General features: G+C 37.5%; 1 protein-coding gene across 9 annotated transcripts in view; it reads left to right on the forward strand.

The window, feature by feature from the left end:
* Positions 1 to 17,023, forward strand: part of LOC132836584 (ryanodine receptor 1-like) — a 402,705-nt gene that overhangs the window by 248,494 nt on the left and 137,188 nt on the right. For all 9 annotated transcript variants that reach the window (XM_060855950.1, XM_060855954.1, XM_060855953.1 and 6 more), the window contains exons 58-63: positions 4,916 to 5,031; positions 6,669 to 6,736; positions 8,417 to 8,538; positions 12,945 to 12,994; positions 15,182 to 15,242; positions 15,580 to 15,818. In XM_060855950.1, the coding sequence (XP_060711933.1) occupies positions 4,916 to 5,031; positions 6,669 to 6,736; positions 8,417 to 8,538; positions 12,945 to 12,994; positions 15,182 to 15,242; positions 15,580 to 15,818 (656 nt within the window). The remainder of the gene's footprint in view (positions 1 to 4,915; positions 5,032 to 6,668; positions 6,737 to 8,416; positions 8,539 to 12,944; positions 12,995 to 15,181; positions 15,243 to 15,579; positions 15,819 to 17,023) is intronic.

Consider the following 17,023-nt stretch of genomic DNA (forward strand, 5'->3'; position numbering starts at 1 on the left):
TAAAGCCATGGCAGTGATGAATAACTGGGCCAGGAATGAAGGCAGGTAGTTGCAGAACATCATTATGCCAGTTGTTGGACTGGTTCCTGGGCTCCATCACTCCCTAGAGCCATTTTCCCCTGGACGTGATGGCAGGACTGCCTTATTCCCTATTTTCACAGGTTAACTGGAATTTTCTTGCCAGCCTGCAGGTTACTGGAGGTATTAAGGAATGGCCTACTGCATGGAGCAGAGAGTGTATTTGTATGTGTGGTTGTTGGAGACAGGTGGGATTGTGGCTGCCCAACATTCCAGGTCAATTTGGGATCAACCATGTCACTGTTTCCAAGCTTTCAACCCCCATTTGAGCCTTGTAGTGTGGTCCTGAAGCTGAAGGAAGAATGCCCCCGCCAGGTGAGGAATCAGACTTGTATTATCTGTTTTTGACCACCACGAGTGCCCTTAGATCTCAAAATTGTTGCAGTGCATACACACACATGGTTTATCATACTGAATTCCTTATTGATACAGATTTTAGCACAAAATAATGCCAGCTGGAAGGAAACTAGGCATACAGTGATGGATACCTGAACTTAAAGATTGTTAGATAGAATCCAAGTATATACTTTTCTAGTGAGAGTTCATTCCAACACTTATATCATAGAAGTACAACCTAATGAATGCATGTTCCCATTATACACACAGATACAAACAATCAAGTTCACACCCAATTATCTTTAAGCGACATATAATCATCACTTGTTCCCAAATCCATTCATTCTCAGGCAACCCTGTCGGAGCTGACTAGATAGCAACAGTCATCACACACTGATTTAATGCTATTCGTGTCTTTTTGAACTCAACATTCCAATCAATGTCTTTAGCTTCACTCAGCAATAGTAGAATCTCCAGTTGTATTATTTGAAAGGATGTTTATTGGTTGCTTTCTTCTGCTGCAGCACAGTTTTAGTCTTCTGCAGTTTCAAGTTGCAGTCGTCTATCAGAATTGACATGGTGTGTACTGATTAAGCTTTTGCACCTCTATACAAACCATTGGTCTCAGAATTGGATAACCTAGCTAGAATACTCCTTCACATGCAGAGTGGACTGGTGATGGTTTCAGCTTATCCATGACTTGATGTTTTACTGCCTACTAACTCTTCAGAAATGTTCCTTGAATAAATTACGGTTACAAATATGTAGGTGGAGTGTGCTCATTATCTGATTACTTTCCTGCCACTTTGTTTGCCTGCAGTCCTGGCTTTAACCATGCTCCTACAGAGTTAATTAAAGGGGGTCTTGTGATATAGTGATAGTGTTCCAACATCTGGACCAGAAGATCTTTGTCCAAGTCCTATCTCAGGTTGTGATGAGTATATTACATTCAAACAAGCTGATTTTTTTTTAAATGCACCGTTGCCCCAAGATGTTACTGTTTTGTTTTCAGACCTTTGTAAATCTGTTACCTGAGAGCATGGCTGTGTTTTGGCTTATGAAAGCTGAAAGGAAACACGAGAGTAAGGTGTCGCTGTAAGCAGTTGTCACTTTTTAAAAGTATTCAGTGTAAAAGATAGTCTTGTGGCCCTATGATGGTGTTTTTACCTCTGAACCAGAAGGTTCAACTTTGACCTGCCGCAGGTTGATTAAAAAGTACAGGGGTCATGCAATGTGGTGGTAGTGTCTCTACTTCTGGACCAGAAAGTCCATCGTTAAGTTCCACCTCAGGAAGTGCTGGCCAGGAATCTGTGTCATAAACAATCTGAATAGGTCATAACATTTTCCAGCTTTGAAAATCCAATCTTTAAAAATGGCTGATTCTCCAAGATTTGGGAGTGGAGGGTGGTGATGATAGAATTGGGAGTTGGCTGGATAACCCAGGAAGAACCTAAGAGTCTGCCCAACTTACCAAGGTGGCCTGGGCAGAAAACCTGCCTGGGGCTTTTGGCACTGATCAAAGTTTAATTTCAAGTCCTGTTCCCACACTTAATTTTCCATGCAACCTATGCCCTTGTGCATTCACCCATGGCCCCTTATGTACCCTATGCCTATCTACCCATCCTCCAAGACCATTGATAGCCATGTGTCAATCTACCCATAGCTCCTCTTATATTTCATAGATCCTGAATCATTTGACATGTCCCTTAAGACCCTTTGCCAAATCAGTGTAACTGTCTTTGCCTCTTCCTGCCAATGCAACCTCGCCTAAAATCCAGCATGAGTATAATTTAGGTGGCATTATGGCAGAGAGTTAAATTATCAGTCTATTGCTGAAGTCACTATTGAATAATGTAAACACTGATACAAAAAAAAACACAGAAAAAATACATAGAAATTACTTCAACTAATCCCTTATGAAAGCAACCATTTTACTGAAGTATCCAATTTCTTATATAATGATTCCAGCTGATATTATTATTGGACACCTGAGATCCCGAACTGAAATTGGACTTAATCGATTATATTTTGTGTGATTTTAATGTGGCAATCAACTGAAGTTTATTGTCTAAAGGAAATTAAGATAGAATAAGCCAAACAGTGTATATATAAAACACATTTATAGGTTTTGACACACGGTAAAATACAGTTCCATTAATATCCCATGGCAGTACTCAAATACCAATGAGAATGCCCTTTTCTGTCCTTCATAGCATTTGACTTAGCTGTGACTTCAATATCCAGTTACAAAAATCTGATAGGCTCTTCCTTGATTAGTTAGATAACTGTGCTTACCATCTCTCAGTTTTATATAACCTTTGCAAGAGTTTAACTAATCACTTATGGTCTGGAACTTTTAAACTAAACTCTTTACACGGCGTTAACCAATTTTTAACAATTTTAAACTATCTTCTTCATTTGTCAGGAGCAACTGTGTCATGCATCCAGCTTCAGCAAAAAAGACTAACCCAAAGCAAAATAAACTAAAACATTTTTCTTCAAATAATGGGTGTTTCATCCTAAGATTTAAAAAAAACCTACAAAAATTTCCATCAGAAAATATAGTATATTGCATAATTTATTCACTTGTAAATGCTTCCAATGTAAACAAAGATGCATTAGTTATTTTGAGGTTACCTTCCACTGATAGTTTTAACAGAAATCACCATAGCTACAGACATATTTACAAGTTAATCATTAAACCTCTTCAGACATGTAGAAATCCTGGATGCCAAAATAAATTTGTATATAAATCTACATTTAAAAAATTACACTTAAGTGCTTAATTCCTTACGTAAGCAAATATTTCAAATCACTAAGCAGTTGGAAGTGTCTATCAATCGGTATCCCGTTATGGAACTGACAGATTTGAATTTTGGTCTCACAGCACATATCCTATATCCTTTAATGCGAACCAACACTTTGATTATAGCCATTTATAAGTCCACATTTTTTGACAGTTTCTTGACAACATTGCTGTTCCCAATTAATTTTGTGCACTTTTTCTGCAAAAGCATGCTTTTTTCACAATCCCAAAGGTGTGATGGCTTCATGTGGGGTCAGATTCAAACCAGATACTTCTCCTCTCCAAAAAGGGAGAATACACCACATTCCACCAGCCCTCACCCTTCACAACCCCCTCTTTCACTTCCACTTACCTCCACAGACTCCCCACACTGCACCGAAGCCAACCCATGCAGGGCATGTACACCTCCCCCCCCCCCCCCCCCCAATACTACAATTTTGAATCTACTTCCATTCATCACTGTTTCCCCTTCATCTTATTGCCAACTCATTGAGTATCTACAAGTACCCAAACACATGCAAAAAACAGATATATAGTTCTGTTACTTAAATTGCAGACTATTAAACTGCAATTGGTTGAGGAAACCGCTCATATTCATAAATGCACATTTTATCACTTCTTGATAGGTGTTGACATTCCTTGACACACCACCACTTGTTGAAGGTGGTTCTCAACCATCTTGTCAAGGCAATAAAGGCAGATGGTCTAGAAGTGCACATACCTCATATAAACAATTTATTTTAAAAGTTAAACCAGTAGCAGAGAACAGCCATTATCATTTACATGAGAGGTGGTCCATTGGTCACAGATGAAATAAAGGAAGCAGTGAAGGCTAAAAAATTATATCATGGCACTATCTGGCCAGTTCATCCCAGGACAAATGATAGCTGGTAAAAAGCAGCTAGGAAGAAAATCACTGTCGGACTGTTAAAGTACAGATTTGAGATGGCCCAGGGAATTCCTTATGAACTCAACTTGTAAGCCTCTCTTATAGTTTGTCCTGGAGATCATACTCGATGGTCTAGAATAAAAAGAAACTCTTAAACTTTAGTGGAGGAATTTGGACTGATCAATTGTGTTAAAGATCATTGAGAGATTGAAAATGATAGACTAAATAATGTTCACGTTGCTTATGGTGTTTTTGGTGGGATATGTTTTAAACAGGCAGAGGTGATTGGCAAATTGGATTGTTATGATTTATTCAAGGATATAGGAGGATGAAAGGGAAGATCAAAAGTAGGTAGTGGAGTAGTTTAATGTTTTGTTTTGGAGACATATTGGCTCTCAGAAGGTCTTGTGGAGCAGCAGGTATCATTCTTAACTCCAAGCTAGAAGTTATTTGTAACACAGCTAATCGTTTTGAGTATAATAACCTGCAAATCCTTTGTCTACGCAGCAATGGCAGGAGGTATTCCTGATCAACTAGCTGATAGAAAGAAATTGGAGTCTCTTCCATCATCATTCACTACTGTTGACTATAATGTGCATGGGAAAATGTGTATGGGAGAGCTGCAGAATATTCTGATCAAAGAGCAGGAGGGAATGGACTCCTGTTGGAACAAGAGGGAGAGGCAGATGATTAAATAGTCTCTCTTCTGATGCAAAGAAATCAATAGTTTTGAAATAATTTCATTGCGTTAACTGTTGATGTTTTTAATGTATTCAAAGTAACATGGTTTTTAAACTCTTTTATAGAGGGTTGAAGGACATGGAACTGGACACATCCTCCATTGAGAAGAGATTTGCCTACGGTTTTCTGAAGAAATTGTTGCAGTGGTTGGACATAGCTCAAGAGTTTGTTGCACATATAGGTATAACTGGTCAAGTAACTTAGTTGATACTCATGATTTAATGTGTTAAAAACATATTAGCAATAATAGATATATATTCAGACCACAACGGCACGGGGCAACACGGTGGTTCTGTAGTTAGCACTGCTGCCTCACAGCACCAAGGTCCCAGGTTCAATTCTCGTCTTGGGCGACTGTCTGTGTGGAATTTGCACATTCTCTCCGTGTCTACATGGGTTTCCTCCGGGTGCTCCAGTTTCCTCCCACAATCCAAAGATGTGCAGGTCAGGTGAATTGGCCATGCTAAATTGCCCGTAGTCAGAGGGAAATGGGTCTGAGTGGGTTACTCTTCGGAGGGTCGGTGTAGACTTGTTGGTGTGGTTCTGCTCGCCGAGCTGGAAGTTTTTGCTGCAAACGTTTCGTTCCCTGGCTAGGGAACATCATCAGTGCTGTTGGAGCCTCGTGTGAAGGGCTTCAGACTTGTTGGGCCGAAGGGCCTGTTTCCACACTGTAGAGAATCTAATCTAATCTAACCTGGAAATCATGGGGGAAGCTAGCCTAATGGCAACTACTGATTACCATAAAAACTGCTGCCCCTCTGTAGTCAGGCCTGAGTGTCCTCCTATATTAGTCACGAAAGGTGAACGTTCAGATATAGCAAGTGATACTGCAGGCAAATGGTATGTTGGCCTTTCTCATGAGAGGATTTGAGTTCGGGAGCAGAGATGTTGCACTGCAACTATACAAAGTCTTGGTTACACCACTTTTTGAATATTGTGTGCAGTTTCGACTCTTTATCTGAGAAAGAATGTTCTTGCTATAGACGTAGTGCTACTGACGTATACCAAACTGATTCCTGGTTTGGCCAGACTGATATATGAGGAGAGGTTGAATCAATTGGGATTATATTTTCTAAGGTTCAGAAGAGTGAAGGGGGGTTCTCCTACAAATCTGTAAAATTCTAACAGGACTAGATAGGTAAGATGTAGGAAAAAATGGGGGAGCCCAAAACACAGGATCGCAGTCTTAAAAATAAGGGGTAAACCATTTAGGACTGAGATGAGGGGAAATTCCTACACCCAGACAGTGATAGCCTGTAGAATTCGCTACCACAGAAAGCAGACCAATGTCTGAAACATTATATGATTTTAAAAAGAAGTTGGATATCGCTCTTGGAGCAAAAGAGATCAAAAGATATTAGGAAAAAACAAAAACAGACTATTGAGTTTGATGATCATCCATGATCATATTGAACAGCATAGCAGAGGCAAAGGGTCAAATGGCCTGTTGCTTCTATTTCCTCTGCTGCTAAGTATAGAGGGTAAACGTTAGCAAAGGTTGATTAGCGTGAATGGCAGTTTATATAGTGTAGCTCTTGTATGTGTATTTATATATCACATGAGAAAAGATTGGTACAAATAATATTATGAAAAGCAGATGTAAAAGCTTGATGGTACTTCATTAGTGATTTGAATTCAGTCTTCAGTATCCTGGAGATAATGATGTCATTCAAAAATAATGAAAATGTACAGGTTGTCATATCTACTAGGCAACCTGAAATAAGTTGGAACAATTGATATTTGAACACTGAATGTATTTTTTGGGTCATAATTGTCAAAAGTGCTTCACCCCAATGTTATCTCTGTTCAACAATGCAGAGGCTGTTGTAAGCAGTGGAAGAGTTGAGAAATCACCCCATGAGCAGGAAATCAAATTCTTTGCAAAGGTAAAAATATGGGCTTCACTCAACTAAGAGATAATTCCACTGGCAATAGAGAAAAGGTCATGAGTACATTGTATTTGTATAATAAGAATTGAACTGAATGTGTTATGAAATAAAAAGATATTTCATTAGATTAGCAACTATGTCTTACAGTTGGACAAGATAAACCATTTCTAGTATTCATACCAGATCAGATTGATCCTACAGAATTATTCCAGCTTAACTGGGATCTACCTACAATTTTCTGAGTGTGCGTAGACCTCAAAGTTATGATGTAACCTTAATATTTATAATTACTTTATAGGGGAGATTGTTGCATTAGTGATATTATCACTGGCATTTAACTGTCAATCACTATTGGCTGCTGTAATCTCAATGGCAACACTGCCACCAATTAGATTCCACTTGCCACCTAGTCAACATTCTCCTTTGGTACTGTGTAAGTTTTGGTTTTCCCCCTTATGTTAGTATACTTGAGAATTACCCTGATGAGGGCAAGAAGAAAACATCAAACAAAATGCATTATTTTATTGTTCTTTTTAAGAATAGGCTAGGATACATAGCCTTGCAAGAAAAGTGACCTGATCTAAAATAATAGAGCATTGATTTTTGATTTAGAAAACTTGAGATTGAAAGTTTTTAGGACATTTCAGAAGAGATCTGACTGGGTCAGCAGCAAATTTAGTTTTCTCTCCCTACAAAAGTATAGGAAAGTGGAGGGAAAGCACAGTCATCTCAATAGAAAAGTTTAGGTTGTGAAGCCCTCAGATCAGGAGTGTTTGGTTAGAAGCTACGGGGTTTCAAAAACTGACAAACGTCAGTGTTCATGTAAGAAGACTTCACAGTTTATAGAGCAGAAACTAGGATCTGACTTGTGCAGTAGTACCATCATTGGAATCATAATATAGTTCAGGTTGATGTTTTAACAGTCCAGCTTCCCTACGTTCCCTGACTTTGTCCAGACCGGTCCTTTCATAAAGACTGCATGCTGCTGACCTAGAACACAATAGGTTTTCATGTTCATGTCTGACATATCAAATTCAAATGAAGCAGATAGATAAATCTGTTAGGTGAAAGTGAGAAAGATGAAAGTGAAAAAGTGAAAGTTAGATAAATCTGTTGCGTACTGTGAAGAGGATTCTGCAAATTTAGTTTCAGACAGAGAAATAAGGCTCCGCTATGATGACCTTGCCATGCATGTTGCGATTTGCATTGTTAGAATAATGGCAGGTCAGAAGCAGGAGAAAAACAACTATGAGCAAGAATTATTTATGAAATCTGATGTAATTTCCAGCTAGATAGCTGATTCCATCCAAGGTGGAAACTTTAGACTAATGTCAGTAGATGTAACTTAGAGTTTAATGATCAACACTGTTATTGTTCACAAAATGATTTTGTCTAAACTTGTTTTATTGCAAATAACAAGGTTCCTAAAATTAACAGAAATGATTGCATTATAACTGAGTAACTATTTTCAGACATTTTACCATCAAATATCATGCATGATGATTATATTTGTTTGCTGTATTGTATGTTGTTATAGAAAACAATGTATGCCTTTATCAGCTATCTGGAAGTATATTGAATGATACATTAATTAGTGAACTAATTGCTTAGCTTATTAAAGTGACATTTCCATATTAAAACTCTTAAATCTCTAATGCATTCATTTTTGTTCCTCAGATTTTACTCCCTTTGATAAATCAATACTTCAAGAATCATTGCTTATACTTCCTTTCTACCCCAGCTCAACTCTTGGGCAGTGGAGGACATTCCTCAAACAAAGAGAAGGAGATGATAGCCAGGTCTGTACTTTGGGTTATCATGTATATTGGACAAGAGTATGATAAACCATGAATATAGTGGCTTATTGTTTGAAACATCCTTTCTGAATGCATTTTCTTTATAGTTACCTTCATTGACCAGGATGATTTCAATAATATCTGTGGTTGCTGTAAATACTACATTGCATTTCAACCAAAACACAGCATTAGCAAACAGAATTGGTCACTGGTAATGCTTGCTTTAACAAGTGTTGATCATTTAAACTGGCAAATACCCTCAATGCTTTCAGTCTCCCCAGACAAAAACATAGAACTCTGGAGAAACTGAGTAGATCTGATGGAGAGATAGAGTTAATGTTTTAAGTCCAGTATGATGTTTCTTCAGAATCTCGCCAGACGTTTGCCACATTGTTTCCAAAGATTAGCGGCGCAACATTTGAAAAATTGGGAGCAGACAAAATATTTCATTGCAATACTGCCAGATTTCCAACTTAAATATTCAAGTATCATTTTGATACTTCACTCCAAATTCAAACTACAAGCTTAGTGCTGGTTCAAAGTTTAACCCACTTTACATTGCTGCTTTTGTTACAGTATAAATGCAGCCTAAAATAAAATCATGGCTGATTTTAAAAAAGTTAATTACCAATTAATTTGACCCATATGCTGAACACTACGCTTTCACAGTTTTAGATAGTCAGCTACATCCTCCTCAGCAATTTCAGTAATTGCAGTCCACTTGTCAAATTGTTCTGTTTGGGACTTGGTAGTCTTGTGATTCCAACCTGATGAGGACAAGATTAAAAGCTTCAATAGCATTTTAGTGAACCTTGAGCTACATATTTTTACTTTATAAAAGACTGTTGGTTACATGTTGGTCATTAATCTTCCAGCTGGGATTGTATCATGCATATGAAATATTTGGAGTATATTTTGTCCACCATGATTCCATCCTACCCCATCACTCGACAAAACAAATCAATTCACTTCAAACTTTAATTTTGAGGTGGTAATCTCAAGGGATTCGAAATGTAATTATCCGTTAGTGGAGGGTACTTTCATGGTTTGACATCATTTGAACATGTTGATCAGAGTCCTGTCTCATAATGACTCCTAGCTATCCATTGTTCTCCACTTAGTGAAAGATTTTTATGTGTCCTTTTATTAACATGATGTACTTTGGAATTAAAGGGATGTGTTGCAGTCTGATTCTATTCATGGCAATTTATATGCAGAAGGACTTCTGTAGATATCCCAAAATGAATAACTGAATTCACAGTCCTCCTTTTGACAACTGCCATCTCATACATTCCAACAATCCAAACTGTGGATGACATTTTATGGTACTATATAGTATCTGAGATGCTGTAGAGCACCAATAATCCTATCACAGTCTCCTTGTCGCTTTATTCCCCTTGACCTGTAGTTCACTGTACGGAAATCTGGATTGACCTTCGGTTAACCTTCCATGAGGAAACAATTAAAAGTGAAATCATGAACATTTTTGTAATTTCCTTACAATTAGCACAGAAGTTAGGTCTTTCTCCTAACCCTCATTCCATCCTTCCTCACCTCTCCTGCCACCCTCATCCTAAATCTTTGATGGATCCCATTCTATCAGTATTACAATAATTTGCAACAATATAAGTGAATCATCCGCAGCTTGCCTGAGGAATCCATCAAGTTAATCAGTGAAGAAACCAGGTAGGCTCAGTGAAGCAAAGTCCTTCCTCTTAATCTGAACAAGTAATAATTATTAAGCTGATTGGCAGACCATGGTGTATGGGCTTCTGCTGGGATTAAAGCTTAGTGGGTATGTGCCAAAGCTTTAGAATAAGTTCTGAGCTGTAGCTCGAAAGAACATTCAGAAAAGATTCACTCACCTGATTCCTGGGATGTAGAACTTAGGTTGTGGGGAAAGGTTGAGCGGATTGAGTATAAACTCAATGGAGTTTAGAAGAATGTAGTTTTATTGAAACACAATAAGATCCTGAGGGACATGACAAACTGGATGCTGAGAGGATGTCCCCATTGTGGAGGAGTCCAGAATTAGAAGACATTGTTTATAAATTAGGATCCTGTCATTTAAGTCTGAGATGTGGAGGCTTTCTGTTCCTCTGAGAACAGTGGTTGGATCATTAAATAAGTTCAAGGCTGAGTGAGATAGATGTTTGATCAACAAGAGTGTCAAGGATTATGAAGGGTGAACAGGTGGATGCAGTTACGGTCACAATCTGATGAGCAAGCATGAGGAACCATTTGGCCTGTTCCTGCTCCAGGTTCTTGTGATGATATCTTGGGAAGGAGAGAACTGTGATTTTGGGTCAAATTCCATTCAACTTTCTCATGGTGCAAACCTGCAGTCAAAGATTTTCAAGGCAATCGTTCTCATCTCCTGAGCCTGATGAAGTTCCACTTAAATTCTGTAATTCAGATTAAGAACATGACTGATAATATAGGAAGTACAAAAGTGAATGATATGATCATTTAGAAATCAGAAGAATACAAGCTCAGGACATGTAAAAAGAAACAAAAATTAGATGCTGAAAAATAGAATAGAGATCTGTACATAAAATGCTCAAGTCTGCAGCCAAATAAGTTTGCTCTTGACAGTTTCCAATTCAAAGATCAGAGAAGGCAAGTTGTAAACTTATTGAAAAACTGAAAGAACTACAGATGCTGTAAATCAGAAATTCTAACATTTTAGGTCGAGTGACTCTTCCTCAGAACTAGTAGAGGAAGGGCCACTCAACCCGAAATGTTAACTCTGATTTCTCCCCACAGATCTGCTGACCCTTTCCAGCAATTTCTGGTTTTGTCTCTGATTTACAGCATCAGTAGTTCTTTTCATTTCTATTCTTTTCCCAGTCTCATGACTATTCCACTTCAGTTTGTTCTCGCCCTTACAATGTTGATCTACTTCATCAGGGTAAATTGTGCCACCTTCATGCTTACCCATGTTGGCCAAATGTCTCCAAAGAATACAGTTTCATCAAGGTTTCAACTTGTAATCCCTTCTCCTTGATGTATTCCTCCAAGAATGGGAAAACCCAAAATCAGCCAAGTCATTTCAACTCAGTACTAAGTTCTTAAACACCTTATTTTGGTTGTTGCAAGAACTATAACCCACCAAATGTAAGTAAATAATGGAGAAGACATTTTGAAACAGTTCCACCTCACAAACACATTGTTTGATGGACAGCTGTTTCTCTAAGATTAGTTTTCCTTTGGTTAGTTAATCTACACAAGGTAAGGAGGGCTCAAATGCTTGCAGTTCAGCTGTTGATAATTTTAATGTCTGACACATTTATAGAACTGTCATAAAAGCAATTTTTAAAACAGTGTTCTGGATGTATGACATTTTAAGAAGTTTTTTTCATAGATGTCATTGGTACTCTGGAGTTTGTTGGTTTTATACAGGGTGTTTATTAGTTGAATGGGCTTAGGTTGATATGAGGACATGGGTAAAACCTTTTTAACTTGCTTTTAAAATGGTTTCTTCATCCAGACACCTCAGAGGGACCATGAATCATGACTCCTTAAAAGGCTGGCCTGACTCCACAAAAATTAAGTTACTTGCACCTTTATCCTGTGCTGATTTTAAAAAAAAATTGGGGTGCTGGGAATCTCAGGAACCAGGACTACCAGCTTCATAGGTCATCAGAATCTTTCTGGCTCATGAAAAATTTCTGATGAAAACATTCCTGATGAAGGGCTTATGCCCGAAATTTCAATTCTCCTGCTCCTCGGATGCTGCCTGACCCGCTGTGCTTTTCCAGCACCACATGTTTCGACTCATGAAAATTTGGCCCCCATTTAAAACTTTGCATTTCAATTTGAAATACCCCCTAACATCTTTCTTTAAAGTTGGTAATCAAAGATTGCAACTTACTATTTGTGAATTTTGCCACTTTAGCCAGCCTTATTTTGTGCTATCAGGGCTTTCAGTTCAAATGAAAAAGAACAAAAGAATTCGGAGCAGGATAAGGTATTCAGCTCTGGAAGCCAACTGCACCATTTGATGATATAGGACCAGAAATTGCTGGGAGAGCTATCATTGTAAATTATTGTGCTCTAAAGTAATGCAAGAGGACAAGAAACAAAAAATTCAAACATTGAATTGACAAGTTTTATGAAGCATTTGTTTTAAGGCTGATTGACTTCTAGCATGACCTGGGCTGATAAATGATGTAATGTTGGTATTAAAGAAGTAATTTTGCCCACTAGAGATTTTGAAACTTACAAGTAAAGGAAAATGCACCTTTCTAGCTAGCTACACATTTGGTGCACAATTTAGACCAACCTAGTCTAATCTGCTTCAGGCTTCTCTCATTGTTACTTCCTCTCTCTCAATAATTACTGGTGCCAGTTCTCATACCTTCTCACTTCTGTTCTTCCTGATTTGTTTCCCTGTTTCTCTACTTCAGTATCTTCTGCAAACTCGCAGCCTTGATCAGACATAGAGTCTCCCTCTTTGGTAAGCAGCATGGAGTGTTGGAGCATAGTGTTTGTCACTTTCTGAAGCTTGTACTGTCCAGTCACGCTGTTGTTCTGTCTGTAGCTTGGATTTGTTTTCTTTCTATATAAGCCTTTCCTCCAACGAAACAATTTGAAATCCAATGTGTAGAATAAGTACTGCAGTTGTTCTTCATCTTTATTCCTTTCAGTGTGTTTTAACTGGTATTATGTTGGTCTTTTAATTCAGCTTCTGAGAGGCCACCTTTCAATTTTTAAGCCTTGAAATTGTAAAGGTAGTCCAAGAACAAATTCTTTGACTCAATTTTATCAAATTTAAAGATCAGCATAGGAAAAAAAGCTTTTGTTTCACTCAAAAGCTCTCCAGAAGAAGGTGGTGAACTTCATCTCAGTTTCTTATGCCATACCTTTTTGTTTCTTGTGCTCTTTCAGGTGATTAGATAGAATTAATTTATACAAATATTCTACCTTTAGTATATTTGTGTATCTTTATGTGCTTATACTATAGTATGTCACTTGACTGTTTCAGTGCTACATGCAGCCAAGTGTGTCACAACAGCTTGAAGTGAAATGTGATGAGATTTTAAAAATGTTGTTTCTAACGAAGCAAGCAAATTATTATGCACAAACTGAAACAACTTGGGTAAATTAATCATTTCAATTGCCTGTGAGTGTCTGTTTATAAATATCTGTATGCATAACATTTTTTTTAAAAAAATGCATTTTGAGACGGGGAACGCAATTCATGTTCCATGTATCCTTTAGAACTATATATTGTAAGGTAACACATTTTAGTCCGACTGGAAGACTATAAAAGCACTCAATTTGTTCTTCTGCTCTCAACTAGAAAATATAGTCTGCATTTCATCGTGTTGAATAGGAAGGAATCTTATTTAATTGTGATAATATCCACAGCAGCTCATTGTTAACAGTAAATCTGTTTCTAAGTTTTGTTGGAATTTATGAATATATATATAATGTGGTTATTAGAAAAAAATCATCTTTTATTTGCAAAGAACTTTTTGATTCTTATAACTGAGGTTAATAACTTTGGGTGGTTGCTCGAATCTAGCACGAGTTCAATATAATTGATTGTTTCATTTTGGGAAGGTCCTATCTGAAAACAGTCCTATTTCATCTGAGTTTCATGAGTAAGTTTGTCATCAGCAAGGTACACTTGTATGAATCTCCTCTCCTTCAGTTCATGACAGTCCAGATGGTCATACCTTTCCATTTTTTTTTAAACTAGTTGATCAACCCAATTCTCTTAATGGCCATTATGGGAAAACACTTCAGTGTCTCCAAACCATTCACATTTTCCCTTTTTGGCCACCTCATGCACTAACTCAAAGATCTCTTATTCCTTTTCTGCCCAACAGACAAACTGACCTCTTCCTGAGAGTGGTTTATTTCTTCTTCTCACCATGATTTTCTGCATTTCTCTTTTTGTTGTTGATTTTCTTTGTCTGCATGTGTGCTCTGATTATCTTCATTTCTCAGCTCCTCCAGTTGCAGCTCTCTTTTCTCCATGCCTGCCACATGACTGCTTTCTTAGCTGCTTTCCTGTTTGACATGGCTTCCTGGTCAAGGGTTACTAAGTAGACTAGTCTTTCTTATTATCCAAGATTGTTATAGTTTATACCTTTACAAATGATGCAAGCGCTTAAATGCTCTTCTCAAAATGTGTAACCTTTAAAGCTTATTTTAAAATATTTACAGTAACAAATCTCTTAGTGTACTTCATTCTCAATTGAAATTTTTCTCTCCTTCCCATTGCTAACTTCAAGAATATTACCATATGTGCCTTTTTTAAAAAAAAGAGAAACAATTATATATTTATGACTTTGCCCTATCGCCAGTGTTGTAACACAGGCAGACATAAAAGCAAACCTGTGCACAATGAGCTCCAATAAATAGCAACAAGAGAAAGTACAGATTACCAGTTTTGGTAATGTTTATTGGCACGAAATATTATTAGAAAACTTTTTCATACAAGGCTATGAGACATTTTCCATCTACCTGAGTAGGCAGGAAGGGCCTTGCTTAACTTTTTTTTGTGAGAGCAATATTTGCTTGAAAATCCCAAATTTCCACTGCATGTGCAATTTTGATACAAAAGTTATTGCTAAAACAGTAGCCTGGAACAACTTGGAACAAAACTGTTTAACTGTTCTTATTTCTGAAACAGGTACTGATGCTTCTGCAGTTATAAACTGTTTGCATATTTTGGGAAGATCTCTAGATGCCAGGTAAGTCCATTTTTTCAATCCTTAACACTCTAGATTTAAGTTGTGCCTTGGGTATACTCGACAAACCTCTTTATATGCTCTGACAGCCCAGCTCTGTCAGCAATTAATTTTTGTTAGTTAGTCTTGTATTATCTTCTCTCATTTTTACTTTCTTCCCATTCAAAGGTATTGATTTCCAAGTGGGGATACGCCTGTCTGGGCATCAGCACTCTTTCAATTATACTGCACTGGCAGCATTATTCAGCATAGCCATTCACCAACAAGCATTTACAAAGATTTTTTTGTCTTGTTATAAATTTTCAAGCTTTGACATATGTGTGTTTCTCCTTGTTAACAGGACTGTAATGAAATCTGGACCTGAAATAGTGAAAGCAGGCCTGCGGTCATTTTTTGAAGGAGCCTCCGAAGATATTGAGAAAACTGTGGAGAATCTGAAGCTTGGCAAAGTCTCTCAAAGTCGAACACAAGTGAAAGGAGTTGCTCAGAATGTCAATTACACCACTGTGGCTCTTTTGCCTGTACTTACCTCACTGTTTGATCACTTGGCACAGCATCAGTTTGGAGATGATATCATATGTAGGTATTAAAAAGGGTCAAAAGAAATAGCATTCCTGCCAGCTATGCACCATGTATTTACATTAATCAGTCATGAGGTTTTTTATAAATATGTTTAATATCTGTTACCGGCATGTGCTTCCAGCAATTTTTTAAAAAATTGATGAATTCTTCTATTCACATTTATAATGGAAAATCTTTTAAACTTGTCTCACTGTAATTACACCCTCCTGTCACCAACCTTTACTGGCAAGTGAATGACATTTCAAGCATTTCAGTTAGAAGCAAAAGTTTGGCCCTTCAAACCTTTTTGTCATCCAGTATTTGATCAGTTGGTGTTTTAAATTCAACATTCTTATCCGCGCTTGATAAAATTTGGTTTCCCTTCCTGACGGGAATCTATCTACCTCCACCTTAAAAATCTTCAATGCCCCATCTTCACCACCACCTGAGACAATCTTCTCATCTGTGATCCCTAATTTCAATTTCCAACTTCAGACTTGTCTGCAACAGCGATCAAAATTTTCACATCCATCATGTCTGGTCTTTCTTTGTAAGACAATGTTCTCGTTCCAGGTATCAATCGAGTAAACCACCTCCGAAATGACTCCAGTGCATTTACCTCCTTCCTTAAATAAGACCAAAACAGTACGCAATTATCATGATACATATTACATGATATATTTATATCAGTAGTTTCCATTATCAAAGTAAGGAAAGAAACTTAGAGAGGAAATATAAAAGAGAAGATAGAATGTGTGACTATGAAATGAAGACTGCATAGCATTGGCAAGCTTAGGACAGTTCTCTCCAGTCTCCAACCCTGTTTCACTTGGAATCCCACACCTGGATTTGACTTCTTGTATAATGTCACAGAAGATCAACTAGTTGAGTTTATAAACTTTGTAACTGGGTCAGTAGTGGCAAAACAGACAAAAGTTGCACTGCAAGCAGAAACCTTTGTTCTTGTCTTGCAATTTATGGTTAAATTTAAATAGACATGTATTTTTCAAGGAAGAATCCACATTTACAGATTTCTTCAAATAAATATGAACCATGCTATCACAGCTTAATCAGATTTGTGTAATGTAGCTAAATTTGTTCTCTATTCACAGCACTGCTAACAATTAAATAGTAAAACCGCAGAGGTTCTCGTAAATATTTCCATAGGCTTGATCCTATAAGAGCAAATTAGCTCAAATTCAGTCCAGAGTCTGTGCTTAAAT

Source organism: Hemiscyllium ocellatum, chromosome 47 (assembly GCF_020745735.1).
Source record: "Hemiscyllium ocellatum isolate sHemOce1 chromosome 47, sHemOce1.pat.X.cur, whole genome shotgun sequence".
NCBI lineage: Eukaryota > Metazoa > Chordata > Chondrichthyes > Orectolobiformes > Hemiscylliidae > Hemiscyllium > Hemiscyllium ocellatum.